Source organism: Mobula birostris, chromosome 11 (genome assembly GCF_030028105.1).
Source record: "Mobula birostris isolate sMobBir1 chromosome 11, sMobBir1.hap1, whole genome shotgun sequence".
Classification (NCBI taxonomy): domain Eukaryota; kingdom Metazoa; phylum Chordata; class Chondrichthyes; order Myliobatiformes; family Myliobatidae; genus Mobula; species Mobula birostris.
Genome location: NC_092380.1, coordinates 12,455,573 through 12,475,744, shown reverse-complemented (window position 1 = coordinate 12,475,744; position 20,172 = coordinate 12,455,573). Strand labels below are relative to the sequence as shown.

Sequence of the window (20,172 nt, the reverse complement as noted above, 5' to 3'; positions counted from 1 at the left end):
ACAATAGGGTCTTTTCAGAGACTCTTAGATACATTGAGTTTAGTGAAATAGAGGGTTATGCAGTAGGGAAATTCTAGGCAGTTTCTAGAGTAGGTTATATGGTCAGTACAACATTGTGGGCCGAAGGGCCTGTAATGTGCTGTAGATTTCTGAAACAAAAATAATTCTGTACACTATAGAACATAGGACAGCCGACCGTTTAGATCAAACTAACTCTTCCCTCCCTCTAGCCCTCCATGTGCCCGTCTGCTGTTGTTCCTGTTCGCGCCCTGTGGCGCATCAGGTGGCACTTTTGCCATCTTCTTGGTGTTTGCCCTGTTTCTATGAGGTCAAGTTGCTAGCCCGAGGCCCAGCCCAGCACGGATGGAAAGTGTGCAAGGAGCCGGCCGGATTCGAACCCGGGATCATTTGCCTCGAGGTCCGGTGTGGACGCCGCGACATCAGCGGCCGGCGAATGTGCCTGTGCCTATTTCAGAGTCTCTTAAATGCCCTTAATGTATCTGCCTCCACCACCATGCCTGGTAATGCATTCCAGGTATTCACTACTCTGTGTATATAAAAAAAACCTCTGACATAATTCTCCCCCCCCTTACTTTTCCCTCTTTATTAACCATTTCTGCCCTGGTAATCTACTCTATCAGTACCTCTGTACCTCTTCTCAACTTATAGTCAAGTCACCTCTCTCATCCTCCTTCGCTTTGAAGAGAAAAGCCCTGATTTGCTTATAAAGGCCTGACAAAGACCAACTTTCCATTTGCCTTCCTGATGACTCACTGTGCCGGTCCGCTGACTCGGCTTCAAGTACACGGACATTTTGCAATTGTTGTCCATCCTTTGCGTTTGTAGTCTTCCCGCCGGCGTGGAGAACCTCGCATTTATATGGGGCGCAGATCAGTATGGCACAGGAACAGTTTCGGGAGCAGTTTGGGGCCCTTTATCGGGGAGGAGATGTGCTGGCGTTGGGAAGGGCCCAGAAGAGGTTAACAAGAATGATCCGGAGATGGACAGGATTGACGTACCGGGGAGTGTTTAATGGCTTACAGCAGGGATGAGGAGGAATTTCTTTAGCCAGAGCGTAGTGAAGAAAAGGAAGAGAGGCGACTTTGGAAGTGTCAGCAAACTGGAGCGCGCAGGAGGAAACCCTCACGGTCACAGGGAGAAGGTGCGAGTTCCAGATTCGCAGCCGGGTCTCCGGGGCCGTGGGGCAGCGGCTCTCCCCGCCGCGCCAGCCCTCTGTTGGTATCTGGGACGGAGGCGCATGGCATCGCAGGAGACTAAAGGGCGGTTTCTGAGCCTTGTTTGTAAACAGCGCACAACGTGTGCCAGCGGGCCCTGTAAACAGTGAGGGCTAATTGGTTACCCGGTTCACTGAACTGTGATGGCTCCCGGTCAATCATTAAGGTAGCGGTCGGTCTGGGAGAGCGGAGAGTGGGGAACAAGGTCACTATTAACCCGGAGGAACTGCTGACTGATCAGCACCCGCAGTAACCATTAACACTGGCACTTGGCCACGTCTCGACAGGGCAGGGTGCACGATGTTCCAGCGAGTTCACCTGTCCCGGGGAATTCCTAACGCACAGCCCTTCCCCGAAAACCGAGGGACAGGGTTCCGTGGTTGGATGTTGGGGGAGGGTGAACAAAAGATGATGAGGGAGCGGGATTGAGGGGCGAGGGGAGTGGGTTTGAGCGATGTGGAGTGGGGGAGATGAGAGGGTGGGAAGGATAAGGAGTGGGGACGAGGGATGATGAAGCAGGGTGAGGGGTCGCAGGGAAACACAAGAGTGATCCTCGGAGTGAAAGGGTTAACGTGCAAGGACCATCCAATGGGTCTGAGGCTGTGCTCGCCGCAGTTCAGAAGAGCCGGTACCTCGTTGAAACTCACTGAATACTGAAACTCGAGAAAATGTGCGGATGCTGGGAATCCAAAGGAACACACACAGAACGCTGGGGGAACTCAGCAGGTCAGGCAGCGTCTGTGGAAAAGAGTCAACAGTCGGCGTTTCGGGCCGAGACCCTTCAGCAGGACTGGGAAAAAAAGATGAGAATTTCGAGCAAGAAGTTGGGGAGGGGGGAGGAAGAAGTGGTAGGTGAAACCAGCAGAGGTGAAGTAAAGGGCTGGGAAGTTGATAGGTGAGAGAGATAAAGGGCTGGAGAAGGGGAGGGTAGAAAACCATGGAAGAAAGGGAAGGGTAGGTAATGGAATGGGGAAATGGTGTACAGGAGGACAGTTACCAAAAGTTTGAGAAATTGATGTTCATGCCATCAGATTGGAGGCTACCCAGACGGAATACAAGGTGTTGCTCCTCCAACTTGAGTGTGGCCTCATCGTGACAATAGTGGAGGCCGTGGACTGACGAGACAGAATGGGAATGGGAAGTAGAATTGAATTGGACGGTCACCAGGAGATGCCACTTTTCCTGGTGGACAGAGTGGGTGCTTGGCGAAGTGGTCTCACCGATGTACAGGAGGCCACACCGGGAGCACCGGACACGGTACACGACCCCAGCAGACTCACAGGTGAAGTGTCGACTCTGCTGGAAGGGCTGTTTGGGGCCCTGGATGGCAGTGAAGGGGGAGGTGTGGCACTCGTTCTGCTTGCAAGGATAAGTACCAGGAGGGAGATTAGTGGGGAGGGATGAACGGACAAGGGAGTCACGTAGGGAGCGATCCCTGTGGAGAGGAATGGAGGGCGAGGAAGCAGGGTGGTATAACAGCAGGTGTAGAGCCACACCACCTTCATAGTCATAGTCATACTTTATTGATCCCGGGGGAAATTGGTTTTCATTACAGTTGCACCATAAATAATAAATAGTAATAGAACCATAAATAGTTAAATAGTAATATGTAAATTATGCCAGGAAATAAGTCCAGGACCAGCCTATTGGCTCAGGGTGTCTGACCCTCCAAGGGAGAAGTTGTAAAGTTTGATGGCCACAGGCAGGAATGACTTCCTATGACGCTCTGTGTTGCATCTCGGTGGAATGAGTCTCTGGCTGAATGTACTCCTGTGCCCAACCAGTACATTATGTAGTGGATGGGAGACATTGACCAAGATGGCATGCAACTTAGACAGCATCCTCTTTTCAGACACCACCGTGAGAGAGTCCAGTTCCATCCCCGCAACATCACTGGCCTTACGAATGAGTTTGTTGATTCTGTTGGTGTCTGCTACCTCAGCCTGCTGCCCCAGCACACAACAGCAAACGGGATAGCACTGGCCGCCACAGACTCGTAGAACATCCTCAGCATCGTCCGGCAGATGTTAAAGGACCTCAGTCTCCTTAGGAAATAGAGACAGCTCTGACCCTTCTTGTAGACAGCCTCAGTGTTCTTTGACCAGTCCAGTTTATTGTCAATTCGTATCCCCAGGTATTTGTAATCCTCCACCATGTCCACACTGACCCCCTGGATGGAAACAGGGGTCACCGGTACCTTAGCTTCCTTGGTGTACCTGGGTTCTGACGTATTCTGACTGAAGTTTACTGACCAGTGGTGTTCCACAGGGATCTGTTCTGGGACGCCTACACTTTATGATTTTCAAAAAGTGACTTGAACAAGGAAGTGGAAGGCTGGGTGAGTAAGTTTGCAGAAGGCGTGAAGGCGGTGGAGTTGTGGGTAGTGTAGGTTATTGCGGGTTACAGTGGGACATAGAGTGCAGAGCTGGGCTGAGAAGTGGTGGTCAGAGTTGAATTGGGAAAGATTGAAGTGATTCACTTCCAAAGATCAAACTTTAAGACAGAGCACAGGGTTAATGGCAGAATTCTTAGCATTGTGGAATAACAAAGAGATCAAGCCTGAGAATTGCTGTGCAGGTTAAGAAGGTATAATAGGTGTTGACATTCGTTAGTCGAGGGACTGAGTTCAAGAGCCACAAAGCAATGCTGCTGCTCTATAAAACTCTGGTTGGACCAGACTTGGAGAATTGTGTTCAGTTCTGATCGCCTCATTATAGGAAGGATGTAGAAACTTTAGAGGCTGCAGAGGAGATTTCCCAAGGTGTTACTCACGGGTTAGAGAGCATGTCCTGTGAGGAACAGTTGAACGCACTAGGGCTTTTCTCTTCGGAGCGAAGGAAGATAAGGGGTGACCTGACAGAGGTGTATAAGATTATAAGAGGCATGGATCGAGTGGACAGCTAACACCTTTATCCCTGGGCAGCAATGGCCAGTACCAGAGGAAATCCTTTTATGGTGAGTGGCGGAAAGTTTAGGAGAGGTATCCAAGGTAGGTTTTTTTTTCCACACATTGAGTGGCGAGTTCCTGGTGGTTGACGCTGATTTGTTAGCGTTATTTTTGAGATTCTTAGATGAAAGAAATAAGTAGGGTTATGTGCTCTGTAGGATGAAGGGACTATATTGATCATGGAATAGGTTTGTATAAGTTGGCACAGCACTTTGCTGTACTGTTCTATGTTCTATCTATCTTGGGAGACACATAGACCACAGATTCTGGAATCTGGACCAACAAACAGCTGGAGGAACACACACAAAATGGCACAGAAACTCAGCAGGCCAGGCAGCATCTGAGGAAAAGAGTAAACAGTTGGTGTTTCGGGCCGAGACCTTTTGTCAGGACAGCTGGAGGAACTCGGCAGGCCAGGCGGCGTCCGTGGATGAAAACCGACAATCGACGTTTTAGGTCAAGCTCTTCCTCTGGATGGTTGGAGGGCTGACTCTCCAGTTCCCTGCCTATTGACCAACTGAGTTCCTCCGGCTTCGCGTTTTTAGCTCCAGTCGGCTCGGGTGCAATTTCCACGCGGCAGCTGAGGGTCACGGACAGAGCGTGGTCACGGCTGGTTTGCCGGTGCTCACTGCCCAATATGAGCAGCAGAACCGGAAGCAGAAGAAGCCTGGGATACTCAGCAAGGCAGGCAGCGTCTGTGGAGAGGAAGCAATATTGTGGGCATCGGAAAGGTCATTAAATCTGCTTCTCTCTGCTGACACCCTGCCTGAGTTTCCCAGCATTTTCTGTTTCCATTTCAGATTTCCCTGCATCTGCAGTTTATTTACGTAGTGATACAGCACAGAATAAGCCCTCCTGGCCCTTCGAGCCACACCACCCCAGCAATCCCAAAACCCAATTATCCCTAACCTAATCGAGGGACAATTTACAATGTGCGATTAACCTCCCCGGTACATCTTTGGACTGTGGGAGGAAACCAGAGCTCCAGGGGGAAATCCACGCATTCCATAGGGAGGAGACTCCTTACAGACGGCGCCAGATTTGAACTCCGAACTCTGGAATGCCCCGAGCTACAATAGCGTCAAGCTAACTGCTACGTGAGCTGGTTCGACCGGTGTAAGTGGCTTGTTCCCGCTGACTGGCCACCAAATGATATAACTAAATGGTTTGCAGCTGATTAACGGATGGATAAATCGGACAGAACTGTCTCTACACTTGCTGTACAGCGTGAGACCTTGTTGCCCACAGGGTCTGATGGTTGAGTGACAACTTCTGAATGGTTAAAGTATTGAGGGCTTTACGTTGGTGATCTTCGCAGAGTGTTGACTCCAGTCCCTGTCCTCCAGTGACACCAAGTTTTGACCTTACCTGTGTTGCACCCTACGCTGACTTCTGGCTGGCAACTCCTGTGCTGGACTCTCAAAGTTCAATCGCTTGAGGGCTTTGCTCAAGCGGCCACTTCACACGTATCCATGGGCTACAAGGGACAACAGGAGACGTGTCCCATAAGATGTTCGTTACGAGTTTGAGGAGAACGTCACCAAAAGACTCTAGCAAATTTCTACAGATGGACAGTGGAGAGCATTCTGACTGGCCGCAACACCGCCTGGTGAGGTGCCAATGCCCAGGGTTGAAAGAGGCTGCAGATCCAACAGGGGCCCTTACCACCATGGAGGACATCTTCAAAAAGTGGCGCCTCAAGAAGGCGGCATTCATCAGTAAAGACCCTCACCAGCCATGTCAACCCCTCTTCTCATTACAGTCATCAGAGAGCTGTTACCTGAAGATCCACATTCAATGGTTTAGGAACAGCTTCTACCCCTCTGCCATCAGATTTCTGAACAGTAGATGAAATCTGCCTTGTTATTTCTCTTTTTCACAATCTATTATTTTAATTGTAACTTTTTTGTTCATAATTAGAAGAGAAAGAAGGTTCGGAGTGATCAAGGTGATACAGTTTTGCTAAACTGCAGTCATTAGTGTCGTGCTGCTTGGTTCAAGAACTGAATGGTTGAAGGGAAGCAGCTGTTCTCAAATCTGGTGGTGTGGGACGTCACACCTCTGTACCTCCTGCTTGTGGGAAAATGGAGATGAAGATGGCCTGTGGGGATTTTTGAAGATGATCTTTGATGCCTTCTCGAGGCAGCACCTCCTGCAGATAGATACTGCCGATGGTGGGGAGGGACGTGCCCGTGATCCCTGCAGCTTCTTGTCCCCGAGCACTCGCGTTGTCATACCAGACTCTGATACAACTCGTCAGGAAACTTTCAACAACATCTGTGGAAGTTTGTCAGTGACATGCTGAACCTCCTAAGAAAGTAAAGACACTGGCGAGCCTTCCTTACGATTGCATTTACGTGCGGGGCTCCATCACTGGGTCGGAGGTCAGTGACTCATGGTGTTTCGCAGGGATCTGTCCTGGGACCCCTCCCTCACTCTTTGTGACTTGGATGAGGAAGGGGAAGAGCGGCTGAGGAAGGTGCCACAAAGGGGGTGTCGTGTGGACAGTGTAGAAGTTTGTCATAGGTTACAACAGGACATTGTTAGGATACAGAGCTGGGCTGAGAAGAGGCAGCTGGAGTTCAATCCAGAGAAGTGTGAAGTGATATACTTTGGAACGCTGGACTTGAAGGCAGAATACAGGGTGAGAGGCAGGATTCTTCGCAGTGTGTAGAAACAGTGGGATCTTCAAATCCGTATCCATAGATTCCCCCGAAGTTGCTGTGCAAATTAGTAAGGTGTTGTGGTGTGGTGGAATTCATTAGTTGGCAAATTGTGTTCAAGCGCCACGAGGTAATTTTGCAGCTCTATAAATCTCTGATTAGACCACACTTGGAGTATTATGTTCAGTTTTGGTTGCCTCAGTTCAGTTTGGTGCTGCTGTTGCTGTTTTCTTTTGCGAGGGAGGGTGTCGGGGGCCTGGGATTTTCGATGGTCTGGCTGCCGTCTTACAGGTGGGCAATCTGTTGGTTTTTGTGCAAGGGAGGGGTTTGGTGTTCTGGCTGCCATTTTCTGTGTGGGCGATCTGTTTTTTTTTGTGGGAGGGAGGAGATGGGGGTGGTTTGGGATATGCAAGTTTAGTTTCTTTTTCCTTTTCATGCAGGGAGGGGAGTTGATGTCTTTCCTATCAATGACCCCCATGGTTTTTTCTGTATTTCGTGGCTATCTGGAGAAGGCGAATATCAGAGTTAGACTGTACATGCATGCTTTAACAATAAAGTGAACCTTTCAACTTTTTTTTACATTATAGGAAGAATATGGCAGATTTAGGGAGGGTGCAGAGGAGATTCACCTGGATGCTGCCTGCTTCAGAGAACATGTTTCATGAAGATAGGTTGAGCGAGCTAGGCCTTTTTTCTCTGGAGTGAAAGAGAATGAGAGGTGACCTGATAGAGGTGTATAAAATTATTAGAAGCATAGATAGAGTGGACAGCCAAAGCCTTTATCCCAGGGTGGTAATGCCTAATCCTTTTAAGGTGAGAGGAGGAAATTTTAGGGAGATATCGAGGGTGATTTTTTAACATCATGTTAAATGTGTGGAATGTGCTGCCAGGGGTGGTGGTAGGGGCAGGCACATCAGGGATTATTAGAGACTCTTAGGCACACGGATGAAAGAGAAAATGGAAGGCCACGTTGGAGGGAAGGGTTAGATTGATCTTGGTTACAGTGTCGGCACAACATCGTGGGCCAAATGGCCAGTACCAGGTAGCGGATACAGCCCAGTCCATCATGGGTAACACCCTCCCCGCCATCCAGCACATCTACACGGAGCGCTGCCTCAGGAAAGCAGTGTCCAACACCAGGGACTCCCATCACCCATCAGGAAGGAGGTACAGGAGCCTCAGGACCCACACCACCAGGTTCAGGAGCAGTTATCACCCCTCAACTCTCAGGCTTGAGCCAGAGAGGATAACTTCACTCACTCCACCAGTGACCTGTTCCCACAACCTACAGATTCACTTCTCCATCTCTTGTTCTTGTTTGCTTATTTACTCTTTTATGTTTTACACATTGGTTGTTTGTCCGTCCTGTTGGGTCTCACAACCAAGGGAAGATCTGAAGATGCTGGAAATCGGAGCAACACACACAAAATGCTGGGGGACGCTGCAATTTACCCAAAACTCTCTCCATAGACGCTGCCTGCCCTGCTGAGTTCCTCCAGCATTGTGTGTGCGTGTTGTTGGGTGAGGCCCTTCACTGATTCCATTATGGGTCTTGAATTTACTGAGTATGCCCGCAAGAAAATGAATCTCTGGTGGCATAGGTGTACTTTGTTAATAATATTTACTTTGAGCGTTGAAGAATACGGAGCGGTACTGCTCTGTGTTCGGTGTGATGCTGGCCAGCCCGTGGGCATCACGGAGACGGTTCTCAAGCGCTTGTGTTGTGTGTTGGAACAGGCAATACCTGGTGACGACCCAGTCCGGCCACGTGTACGAGTGTCTGATCGACGGATACCCGATATCGTCTGTCAACTCCCAGCTGCACCCCGGACGCTCCACGCCGATCGGCAGCAGCCGGCAGCGGGTGCCCAGCGAGGCGGGTCTGGGGCAGGGGGAGAAAGTGGGCGGCTGGTCGGGGGAGGAGAGAGGGTGGCAGCCGGTGCCCGCGGCAGCCAGCCCCAGCCCGGAGGTCGGCTGCCGCCAGTCCATCACCTCCTACCGGTCGAACTCCCTCCCGGCCACTTCCGAGACCCCCCGGTACCAGGTCCTGCACCGGACACTCACGCCCGATGACCGGTACACGATCCTGTTGGCGGGGCAGCGCGGCCGACGCTTAGCAGGCGGCCCGTCTGAGAGGGCATCCCGGGGCTCGCTGGAGCGCTCGGCCTCCCCCCTGTCTCCGCCGGCCTCTCTGAGCCCCCTGCCCGGGTGGTCGGCGAGGGGCCGGGACACTCTGGAGGTGGTGGAGGCCAGCTCTCCGGACGAGTTCTACCACTCCGCCCTGTCTCACTCCTCCCACCGATCCGTGACCAGGCCTCACACCCCCGTGGGGAGGATCGATGTGCTGCCGTCCCAGCTGCCGGTGGGAAACGGCTACCTCCAGATCCCGCAGCTGATGGCAGGAACCCTCAGACCCCCGCCCTCGCCTGCCGGGGACCGTCCCTGGGACCACTACATGGCCGCCTCTCCCGCCAGCATCCGGGGACAAGCCCAGAGCAGACACCCCTCGAGGCCCCAGACTCCGGCCGGCCGGTTCGACGTGCTGCCCAGCGAGGACCATTTCGCCTTCCCCTCGGGAAGACCTCACAGCGCATTCAGGAGCCAGCAGAGGTCCCCAGGGCCGGTGGATAGGATGACCCTGGGGGCTCCAGAGGAGCGGGACCATGAAGGTCTGACGGCCACCTTGCCCAGCCGGTGTTACAGACCCAGCCCGAGGCCGCTCTACAGATCCCACAGCCCCGTGGACAGAGCCGCCATTCTGCCCAGGGACCACTCCAGCGACAGGTCTCTGTGTCGACTCCGGGTAAGGAAGTAGATGAATCGTTCGTCACGAGTTTAGAATTTGCTTAGACTCAGCTCATCACCTACTGAATAAATCACCATTTCTCTCTCCTTCTCTCTGTCATCGTCTGTCTGTCCCTCTCTGTCTCCCTTCTTCACCCCAACCCCTACGATTCCATCTCTCTCTCCCCCTCTCTTCCTCTCTTCCTCTCTCTCTCCCCCTCTCCCCCTTTCTTCCTCTCTCTCTCCCCCTCTCCCCCTCTCTTCCTCTCTCCTCTCTCCTCTCTCTCTCTTCCCCTCTCCTCTCTCCTCCTCTCTCCCTCCCCCCTCCCCCCCCCCTCTCTCTCTCTCTCTCTATCTCTCTCTCTCTCCCTCTCTTTCTCTCTCTCACTCTCCCTCCCTGCACCCACTGTCTGTCTCCTGCTTTCTCTCCACCTTGCTTGGACACCCACGCCTCTGTCGAACCCTGTGCCCCCCTCTTCTTGCTCTCCCTGACGCGACGCGAGGCAGCCTCCGCCCCACCGGGCCAGGTACCCTCCACCTCTGCCGGTGGGCTCGGGTTTGGGCAGCACTCTGAGACTGTCGGCTGCGAGGGTGAGTCGGAAGGATTCGGTCTGCGGACGTTGAGGCCAGAGCTGCGGGGGGGGGGGGGGGGCAGGGGCTGGTACTGAGGGGCAGAGACCGAGGCAGGATAGAAGGTGCTGGGAGGCAGAGACTGGGGAATTTGACCCCTGGGGGGGGGAGCCCCAGAGGCGGGACTTCTGGACCCCCTGGAGAGCGAGCTGGGGTGGGGGGAGGGGCCAGAGCCTAGTCCTTGACCCATGGAGTGGACCCTGTGTAATGAGTGACCTTCTGGAGGGTGAAGCCTGTGGACTTTTACCCGGGAGAGGTCAAAGTAAGGACTTTGACCCTTGGAGGGCAGAGCCTCAGGACATTGACTCCCTGGAGGGCGGGGCCTGGGGTCTGAGTGTCAATTTGGAGGTGGGGCCTCTGTGCTGTGACCCCCCTGGGGGTGGAGCCTCAGGGCATTGACCCCTGGAGGGCAGGGCCTGGGGTCTGAGTGACAAGTTGGGGGTGGGGCCTGGGTGCTGTGATCCCCTTGAGGGCGGAGCCTGGGGTCTGAGTGACAAGTTGGAGATGAGGCCTGGGTGCTGTTTTCCCCTGAAGTCGGAGCCTAGGGACTGAGTAACCAGTTGAGGATGGGGCCTGGGGGACTTTGATCCTCGGGGGTGAAGCCTAGGGACTGAGTGACCACCAGAGGGGCAGGCTCTGGGGGCTGTGGCCCCTCTGAGGGTGGAGCCTGTAGACTGTGACCCTCTGGAGGAACAGCCCGTGGACTGAGTAATCTCCAGTGGTGGGTCCAGGAAAGAGAGTGACCAAGACATGTGAGGGGGAAGCCAAGGCAGGCAAGGACACTGCAGGTCAAAGCGTCGCGTTTTATAGGAAGAGCGAGAGGTATCGAGAGCAGTAAGTTTCTCCTGAGGAGCCTCCGTTTATGTCTGCCACTCCGTTGTGGCGCTCTCTCAGTGAGTTCCCTCAATTTCCCACTTTGCCTCCTACAGGGAACCAGTTCGAGCTACTCCCAGCTTCCTCCTCGACCTCCGCCCTCACCCCGAGCCTGCCTCTCGCCCCTGGTGCCGTCAGTCAGGAGACTGTCCATCGCTCACTCCATCAACGTAAGCACACTGCCGGGTCAAAGGAGTGACGGTGGGGGGAGAGTGGGGGGGGGCACTGTGGGACAGTGGGGAGGAGGATAGGAGGGAGGGAGTGGGAGGTGGAGGGAATGTTTGAGGGATGGAGAAGAAAATAGTTGGCACTCCAGGAAGCACATCTCAGAATGATTCTAGAGCTGCTCTATATATTTGGGATTTCTCTCAAAGTCCAAAATAAATTTATTATCAAGTGCATATGTGTCACCAAACACAACCCTGAGATTCACAGTAAGTGCACAGAAACACCATGGAATTAGTGAAAGACCTCACCCAACAAGACAGACAAACACCAACGTGCAAAAGACAACAAACTGGTCAAGTACAAAAATAATAATAATAAATAAGCAATAAATATCGAGAACCTGAGATGGAGAGTCCTTGAAAGCGAGTCTGTCGGTTGTGGGAACAGTTCAGTGTTGGGGTGAGTGAAGTTCAGAATCAGAATCAGGTTTATTATCACCGGCATGTGACGTGAAATTTGTTAACTTAGCAGCAGCAGTTCAATCTAGCAGAGAGAGAGAGAGAGAAAAAAATAGTTAAAATAAAACATAATAATAAACAAACAAGTAAATCAATTATGTATATTGAATAGATTTTTAATGTGCAAAAACAGAAAAACTGTATATTAAAGAAGTGAGGTAGTGTCCAAGGGTTCAACGTCCATTTAGGAATCGGATGGCAGAGGGGAAGGAGCTGTTCCTGAATCACTGAGTGTGTGCCTTCAGGCTTCTGTACCTCCTACCTGATGGTAACAGTGAGAAAAGGGCATGCCCTGGGCACTGGAGGTCCTTAATAATGGACACTGCCTTTCTGAGACACCGCTCACTGAAGATGTCCTGGTACTTTGTAGGCTAGTGCCCAAGATGGAGCTGACTAGATTTACAACCTTCTGCAGCTTCTTTCGGTCCTGTGCAGTAGCCCCTCCATACCAGACAGTGATGCAGCCTGTCAGGATGCTCTCCACTGTACCTCTATAGAAGTTTTTGAGTGTATTTGTTGACATGCCTCTCGGGTTCAAGAGCCTGATGATAAAGGGGTAATAACTCTTCCTGGAGCTGGTGGTATGGGTCCTGAGGCTCTTGTTTCTTCTTCCTGATGGCAGCATTGAGAAGAGACGTGGCCTAGACAGTTGGGGGGGGGGGGGGTCCTTGATGATGGATGCTGTTTTACTGCGACAGCGCTCCAAGTGGATGTGCTCAATGTTGGGGACAGCTTTACCCGTGATGGACAGGGGCTGCATCCACCACTTTTTGTAGGCTTTAAAGGGTATTGGTGTTTCCATATTGGCTGTGATGTAATCAGACTTACACTCTCCACTGCGCATCTATAGAAGTTAGCCAACATTTTAGATGACATATTGGGCTCGTGGCCATGTGGTTAAGGCGTTCGTCTAGTGATCTGAAGGTCGCTAGTTCGAGCCTCAGCTGTGGCAGCGTGTTTGTGCCCTTGAGCAAGGCACTTAATCACACATTGCTCTAGTCTGTGCGAGGAGTGGCGCCCCACACAGACTTCCAGTCTGCGCTTTGTAAGGCATGAAAATGCCCGACACAGGCCCCTCATGGTCTGAGTCGACGTTCCCTCCCCTTTAAATGACATGCAAACTTCTAAGAAACTGGTTTTGCTGCCGTGCTTTCTTCATAATTGGACTTGCATGCTAGACCCACGACAGGTCCTCAGAAACGTTAACACCAGGAAATTTAAAGTTGCTGACCCTCTCTACCTCTGATCCCCTGATGAGAACTGCCTCATGGACCTCTGGTTTCCCCCTTCTCAAGTCAATAATCAGCTCCTTGGTCCTGCTGACACTGAGTGAGAGGCTGTTGTGGTGGCACCTCTCAGCAGATTTTCAGTCTCTCTCCTATAAGCTGATTCGTCACCACCTGTGATACGGCCCACAACACTGGTGTCGTCAGCAAACCTAAATATGGCATTGGAACTGTGCTTAGTTTTAAGTATAAAGCGAGTAGAGCAGGGGCTAAGCACACAGCCTTGTGGTGTACCTGTGCTGGTGGAGATTGTGGGTTACCAGGCTGAACTGACTGGGATCTGCAAGTGAGGATATTGAGGATCCAATTGCTCAAGGAGGCCTTGTAGCCTGTTGAATAGTTTTCTCTAGGATGAGAAAAAGAAGAGACATCTGGGATGGGTTGGGGCTGGGAGGGGTACGTGGTTACCATGGGGAGGTGGGGACCAAACCTTGGGCAGAGTTTTGGGGAGGGGCCACTGGGATGGTTAGAACAGTAGAAAATCAACAGAAAAATATCGAGCAACATTGCATCAAAGTTGCTGGTGAACGCAGCAGGCCAGGCAACATCTATAGGAAGAGGTACAGTCGACGTTTCAGGCCGAGACTCTTCTGTCCTGATGAAGGTTCTTGGCCTGAAACGTCGACTGTACCTCTTCCTATAGATGTTGCCTGGCCTGCTGCGTTCACCAGCAACTTTGATGTGTGTTGCTTGAATTTCCAGCATCTGCAGAATTCCTGTTGTTCGAGCAACATTACTTTAGGTTTTCCACGGCATGGTAGCACGTTGGCCAGTTTAACAGCTTACAGTGCCGGCAGTTGGAATTCTATTCCTGTTGCTGCCTGTCGAAGGTTTGTGCGTTCCCCTCGTGATGCGTATGTTCCCTCCGCGTGCCCCAGTTTCCTGCCACGTTCCAAAGATGGGTCAGTAGCGGTTAGTAAGCTGTGAGCATGTTACGGTGGCGTCGGAAACATAGTGACCCCTGCACGTCCTCGGGCTGTGTTGGCCAGTGACGCAAACAATGCTCGTCTCGATGGTCAAATGGTTTACCAAGTTCAATTTAACATTGGAGAATGTGTACAGTATACAATCTGGAATTCTTACTCTTCACAGACATCCACGAAACATGAAACCCAAAGAATGAATCAGATCCCCGAATCCTCCTCCCCCTCCCACGTACAAGCAGTGGCAGAACCATCGGCCTTCTCCTACCCACCCCCCCCCGTCACTTGCACAAGTGGGTGCACTGCCGCCCCCCATCAGCAAGCAATAGCAAAAGCCCCCAAAGAGAGTTTGATCCAGCACTTTGGTATCTCAGACAGGCTCTCTCTCACCAGCGATAACGACAGCCGGAGACTAGCAGCTCGCTGCATCCAATGTCACAATCTTCCGCGTCACTTCTCCAAGCTCCTGGACCCGGGGACCGGCAGGGTCTCGCCCTCCATTAAGGGAGGGAGAGAGGGGTCGCCGGAGTACAGCAGCCTCCTGCCGACAGCAACGCACACCGTCCGCGGCCCCAGTGTCCCACAACACTTCAGTCGGCAAAATCGGCGAGGAACTGCTCCCTGAAGATGCACGTCTTCCAGTCCGCACCTGGAGATATCGAAGTGCTACCCCTCGTGGTCAATGCGCAAACCCGCGGCTCGCGGAGAACCGTAGTTTGAGCTGTAGCTGTAGATCACGGACTGCTGCAGAACCCCAGCCACCGTGTTTCGATGTGCATGTGACAAATAAAGCCAGCCTTTTAGAGGGGCGATGAGATTAAAGGTGGCACGGAAGCTCAGAGTACGGTGTGCAGACCAGTGAGAGCTGTAAAGTAATTTGCTCGGTGTGAGCGGAACCGGATCAGGGTGAGAGAGTGAGACACTGACGGCAGCTCTTTCCTACAGGGAGGTGCTCCGGAGATCTTCCAGGAATTCCCAGCAGAACCTGTCAGAATGGCTGAAAGCGAAGTTGATGTAAGTAGTTTTTCAGCCTCCGGATTATCTCTTATTCCTTTGGGAATGTTCTTCACATCAACACATGAGAAAAACAAAACAGGTTCAAGATTATTCACAGATTTAATGGATGCAGGGTCACCACTGCATCCAGAATGAATCTCCTAATACTTTATTCCCAGAGGAGGAGCATCACACCTTTGGTACACAGTAAAGCTCTCACTACAATGTCCCATCAAAAGATTCCAGTACACTGTCACTTAAAATTCTCCCTCTACACTCTACCATAAAACTCTCCCTCTACAATCCTGTCAAACTCTCCCTCCACACTGTCCCGTCAAACTCTCCCTCCACTCTCCCCGTCAAACTCTCCCTCCGCACTGTCCCGTCAAACTCTCCCTCCACACTGTCCCGTCAAACTCTCCCTCCGCACTGTCCCGTCAAACTCTCCCTCCGCACTGACCCACAAAACTCTCCCTCCGCACTGTCCCGTCAAACTCTCCCTCCGCACTGTCCCGTCAAACTCTCCCTCCGCACTGTCCCGTCAAACTCTCCCTCCGCACTGTCCCGTCAAACTCTCCCTCCGCACTGTCCGTCAAACTCTCCCTCTGCACTGTCCCGTCAAACTCTCCCTCCGCACTGACCCACAAAACTCTCCCTCCGCACTGTCCTGTCAAACTCTCCCTCCGCACTGTCCCGTCAAACTCTCCCTCCGCACTGTCCCGTCAAACTCTCCCTCCGCACTGACCCACAAAACTCTCCCTCCGCACTGTCCCGTCAAACTCTCCCTCCGCACTGTCCCGTCAAACTCTCCCTCCACGCTCCCCCGTCAAACTCTCCCTCCGCACTGTCCGTCAAACTCTCCCTCTGCACTGTCCCATCAAACACACCCTCCGCACTGTCCCATCAGGGAGTCCCAGCGAAGGGACATCGCCTGCTCCATAGGCTGTCCGTTAGTCCTGGAGACGGGCAGTGGAGGGTTCTGACCAGGCGGATGCCAGACAGTGTTTAGGGCGTGTGTTCATGCCCAGGTCGCTGTTGAAAGGGGACACACAGCAGCCACAGGGACCATGGCATTGTTTCGGGACCATTGGGCACCGCAGGGGTTAAATACCATCCTCGATAAGGATGGGAACGTATTAGTTTAATGTATATTAATTGTGATTTGTCTGGTTTTCTGTTTTGTAACATGATCGCACATTTGTGCAGTGGTTTGAACTTGTAATAAAAGTAGTTTTGTCAGAGAAGAGAAGGGACAGTGATGCTCAGGGGATACGTCCACGCCTGGGTAACCACGGAGTAGGAAGCTGCTGTGTCCACAGGTACGACGGAGGTGTTTCGGGACTGATGGCCATTGCAGAGGATAAGTTCCATCCTTAACAGAGATGGGAATATTTTAATCGAGTTTAGTTTGTATTATCACTGTCATAGTCCTTGTGTTTGTTGTAATATTTTGTAGCATTGTGGAATGTGGTCTGTAGTAAAGGTATTTCTGCAAAATAAAAGGGGAGGCTTAAATAGAGTCAATCTTCCTTCTAAACTGTCCTCACTGAAAGGACAGGGTCAGTATGAATTGGACAGGTACGTTATTCTGTAGATTCTGGACTTGATATTCTGCACATTGTGTCCTCAGGTGCTGTTGACCCGGTTGTGTGGGCAGGACAGAATTCTCCAGGGCCTTGTAGCTGAAGCGACCCCACTCAAAGCGGAGAAGGTACGTAACAAGTCCCCACCAGTCTGACCTGCAGTCTGACGTTGGCTCCTCCCAAACGATTGGACCGCCCCTCCCCACTTCCTCCCTCCACCAGAAAGTAAGTGAGAGCGGATTAGGCCAGGAGGATATTCAATGTACTGGCACCTGCAGACTGTATTGATACAGCTCTGGTGAAACCTCACAGGGTATTTTCGTTAAAGTGTTCAGAATCAGGCATATGTCGTGAAATTTGTTCTTTTGTGGCAGCAGTACATTGAAATACAGTAGTGTGCAAAAGCACTGTGCATAAGGTGCCTAAGACTTTTGCACACTACTGTGGTAATTTTATGTACTGTCGCAAAACAAACCAACAAACCTCATGACATGTGTGAGTGATGATAAACCTGATTCTGATATGGGTCTCTATTGTGGACTGAGAGTGGGAAGGGGGCAGGGAGAGGGGAATCATGGCTGGGAAAAGGGGAAAGGGGAGGGGAGGGAGTGGGAAGCACCAGAGAGACATTCTGTAATGATCAATAAACCAATTGTTCAGAATCAAATCATCTTGCCTGGTGTCTCAGGGCTGGGTGTGTCTGCACCTGCACCACCCCCATCCCGGCACTCCTCTGCCACCTGCCCCACACTCCTCCCGAGGCACTCCACCCTCACCATTCCCAACGTCCTTTGCTCCTGTCAGATTTACAAACTCGCTCCCCACTCCACGTTGACAAGTACAGTACCGTGCAAAAGTCTTAGGCACCCTAGCTATAGAAATATGCCTAAAATGTCTGCACAGTGCTGCATGTTTTGATATGCACGTGATAAATAAAATGAATCTGAATCGAGGGAAGAGATTGCAGAGAGGGTTAGCAGCAGAATAAAGTTTTAAAGTTGGGGAATAAGGGCTGGGTAAGTTTACAGAGATGTGGGGGTGGAGAGACTGGAGATTGGGAGGGTGTAGGGGTTGGGAGTGTTTACAGGGGAGGTGCGGGAACTGGAGGAAAGTCTGCGTTACGGGTGCTGGGTGGGGTCACAGAGGAAATGAGGTCTCCAGGGTCTGGAGGAGGGTACAGGTAGAAGAGGTGGCGTCCTGGCTGGCAGAAGTAATGGAAGAAATTCTGTAGGGGTTGGAGGGAGTTCTGTGGGAGGGGTGTAGGGGCTGGAGGAGCTTACAGAGGGACAGAGGGGTGAAGGGGAAGGAGGAGTTTGCAGAGGGATGGAGGGGAGTAGGGGAAAGGAGATTATAGAGGGACGGAGGGGTGTAGGGGCAGAGGAGCTCACAAAGGGATGAAGGGGTGTAGGGGAAGCAGGAGTTTACTGAGGGATGGAGGGTGTAGGGGAGGGAGGAGTTTACTGAGGGACGGAGGGGTGTAGAGGAGGGAGGAGTTTACTGAGAGATGGAGGGTGTAGGGGAGGGAGGAGTTTACTGAGGGACGGAGGGGTGTAGGGGAGGGAGGAGTTTACTGAGGGACGCAGGGGTGTAGGGGAGGGAGGAGTTTACTGAGGGACAGAGGGGTGTAGGGGAGGGAGGAGTTTACTGAGGGACGGAGGGGTGTAGGGGAGGGAGGAGACTGTGGAGGAAGGAGAAATGCCCAGTACAACCCCACTCAGCTGGTAACAGGGACAGCGAGCTGTGACGTGCACACTGACCTTTCTCCAGGACAGGCTGGAGAGAGCTCTGGACGCCATCCGCTGCCAGCTGCTGGATTTCGGGGGACAGCAGGCCATGGCCAAGAAACTGACGTGCCAGCAGCGGATTCTGCAGGAGGAGCTGATCCAGACCCGGGCCAGGCTCTGCGACCTCTCCCTGGTAAACGGCACAGGCGGGCTCGCCGATGGCGTTCGCGGCGCAGGATCTGAAGGGTGGGAGATGGCGCAGCCCCCCCCCCCCAACAGCCTGGGCTTGGCTGGCTGGTCGGGGCTCCTTTCCCCTCCTTTCACCCCGATGTTCAGGACCCACTCCAAACGCTGAGGGGCGTCGGGAGCCTTGGCCCCTGGCCGCAGAGGGAGTCGATCGATGGTCCTTCCCCCCCCCCCCCACCACCCCACTGTTCAGACAACTGTTGCCAATCCCAGTATCCGATCAGGGAGAAATGATACATTCAACACCCACAGTGCAGTGACAGTTCATCACTTCTCCGGGAAGCGTAGAATGGAGAATTTCTTCCACAAACCTTCTGACCGAGTCAGAGAGGCAAATGATGAAAAGTGTCTGATACAGATGAAACCCCCTGGTTTCCATGGCTATGTATGTCGAGGGAAAACACACTCCGGTCCGCCAAACTCAGAGATTGAGATGGCTCAACCATCCCAAACCCCAGTGTGTGTGGACGCTGTGTAATTTGCTGCCCTGTTACATCTCAGTGCCATGAAATTACAGACAGCACACTGCATACAATTAAAGGAATTATGTTTATGAATCTTAACTACAGGGTTAGTAAAGAAAACCAAAAAGGAAAGGGCCTATTTTAATTAAATAGTCAAAAGTGCACAAGTTGGAGCTCATTGTTTCACTCATCCTCGCTCGATCTCGGCACCTGGCTCCATCGAATCACGGTCCCGCGCCGGGTCGAATCCTACGACCTGTTCTCTGCAGCGTCTTATCTCTTCCTCTCCCACCGAGCAAGACTCAAGCCCAACCGTAGTGTCCCTGACCAGGAAAAACTCCCCGCAGATCGCCATCCTAACCGGATGGTACACATCCCATATCTTCAACAAAAACCCAAACTGACCAAAAGCAGAACAGCCGGCTCTTACAGAGCTGTTAAATGAAATACCTACAGCACACCAGCAACATTGTGAACCAGGGCATTACACAGGGAAGATATTTACCACAGAGACAGTCTACAGCTCTCCTCAAGTTATACAACCAGTCTGAGCGATGGTTAGACCAAGCTGGCACGGCAGTGACTGGTGAGGGAGAATTCCTGGTGAGCTCTCACATGTCTCCGAGTCCCTCTCCGCAGAATAAGCCCCCTTCCCAGGGGGAACTCACGTGAAGCTGGACACCAGTTTCTAACTTTGGCTGAAGCACCCCAAACCCATTCCTGAATCCGGCCGCGATCCCAGAGCTGGGTAAGGGGGCTGTAAGAATGCCGAGGTGTAAAACCAGCCTCCCGTCTGCTGACTCCATCTACACTTCTCGCTGCCTCAGGAAAGCAGCCAACATAATCACCCCAGATATTCTCCCTTCTCCCTTCCAATGGGCAGAAGATACAAAAGGATGAAAGCAAAGGACTGCAGAAACTCTATTCTGCATTTAGTTTATTTTTTTAAAAAGTTATTTATTGAGACAGTGCAGAATAGGCCCTTCGATCTATGCCGTCCAGTAATCCCCCAATTTAATCCCAGCCTCATCACAGGACAATTTATATTGACCAGTTACCAACTGGTACGTCTTTAGATTGTGGGAGGAAACCCTCGGGGAGAACGTACAAACTCCTTATAGGCAGCGCCGGG

General features: G+C 52.1%; 1 protein-coding gene and 1 long non-coding RNA gene across 7 annotated transcripts in view; one reads left to right on the top strand and one right to left on the bottom strand.

The window, feature by feature from the left end:
- LOC140204822 (pleckstrin homology domain-containing family A member 4-like) overlaps positions 1–20,172 on the top strand; it is a 73,984-nt gene that overhangs the window by 22,642 nt on the left and 31,170 nt on the right. For 5 of the 6 annotated variants that reach the window (XM_072271655.1, XM_072271654.1, XM_072271651.1 and 2 more), the window contains exons 8-13: positions 8,583–9,648; positions 10,137–10,220; positions 11,189–11,302; positions 14,973–15,041; positions 16,654–16,734; positions 18,374–18,523. In XM_072271655.1, the coding sequence (XP_072127756.1) occupies positions 8,583–9,648; positions 10,137–10,220; positions 11,189–11,302; positions 14,973–15,041; positions 16,654–16,734; positions 18,374–18,523 (1,564 nt within the window). The remainder of the gene's footprint in view (positions 1–8,582; positions 9,649–10,136; positions 10,221–11,188; positions 11,303–14,972; positions 15,042–16,653; positions 16,735–18,373; positions 18,524–20,172) is intronic. The other variant, XM_072271656.1, reaches the window with a different exon arrangement.
- LOC140204825 (uncharacterized) lies at positions 4,792–14,926 on the bottom strand. The gene is made up of 3 exons (XR_011887713.1): positions 14,418–14,926; positions 11,701–11,843; positions 4,792–4,877 (listed from the first exon to the last, which is right to left on the bottom strand). It is a non-coding gene; the product is annotated as an uncharacterized lncRNA (long non-coding RNA).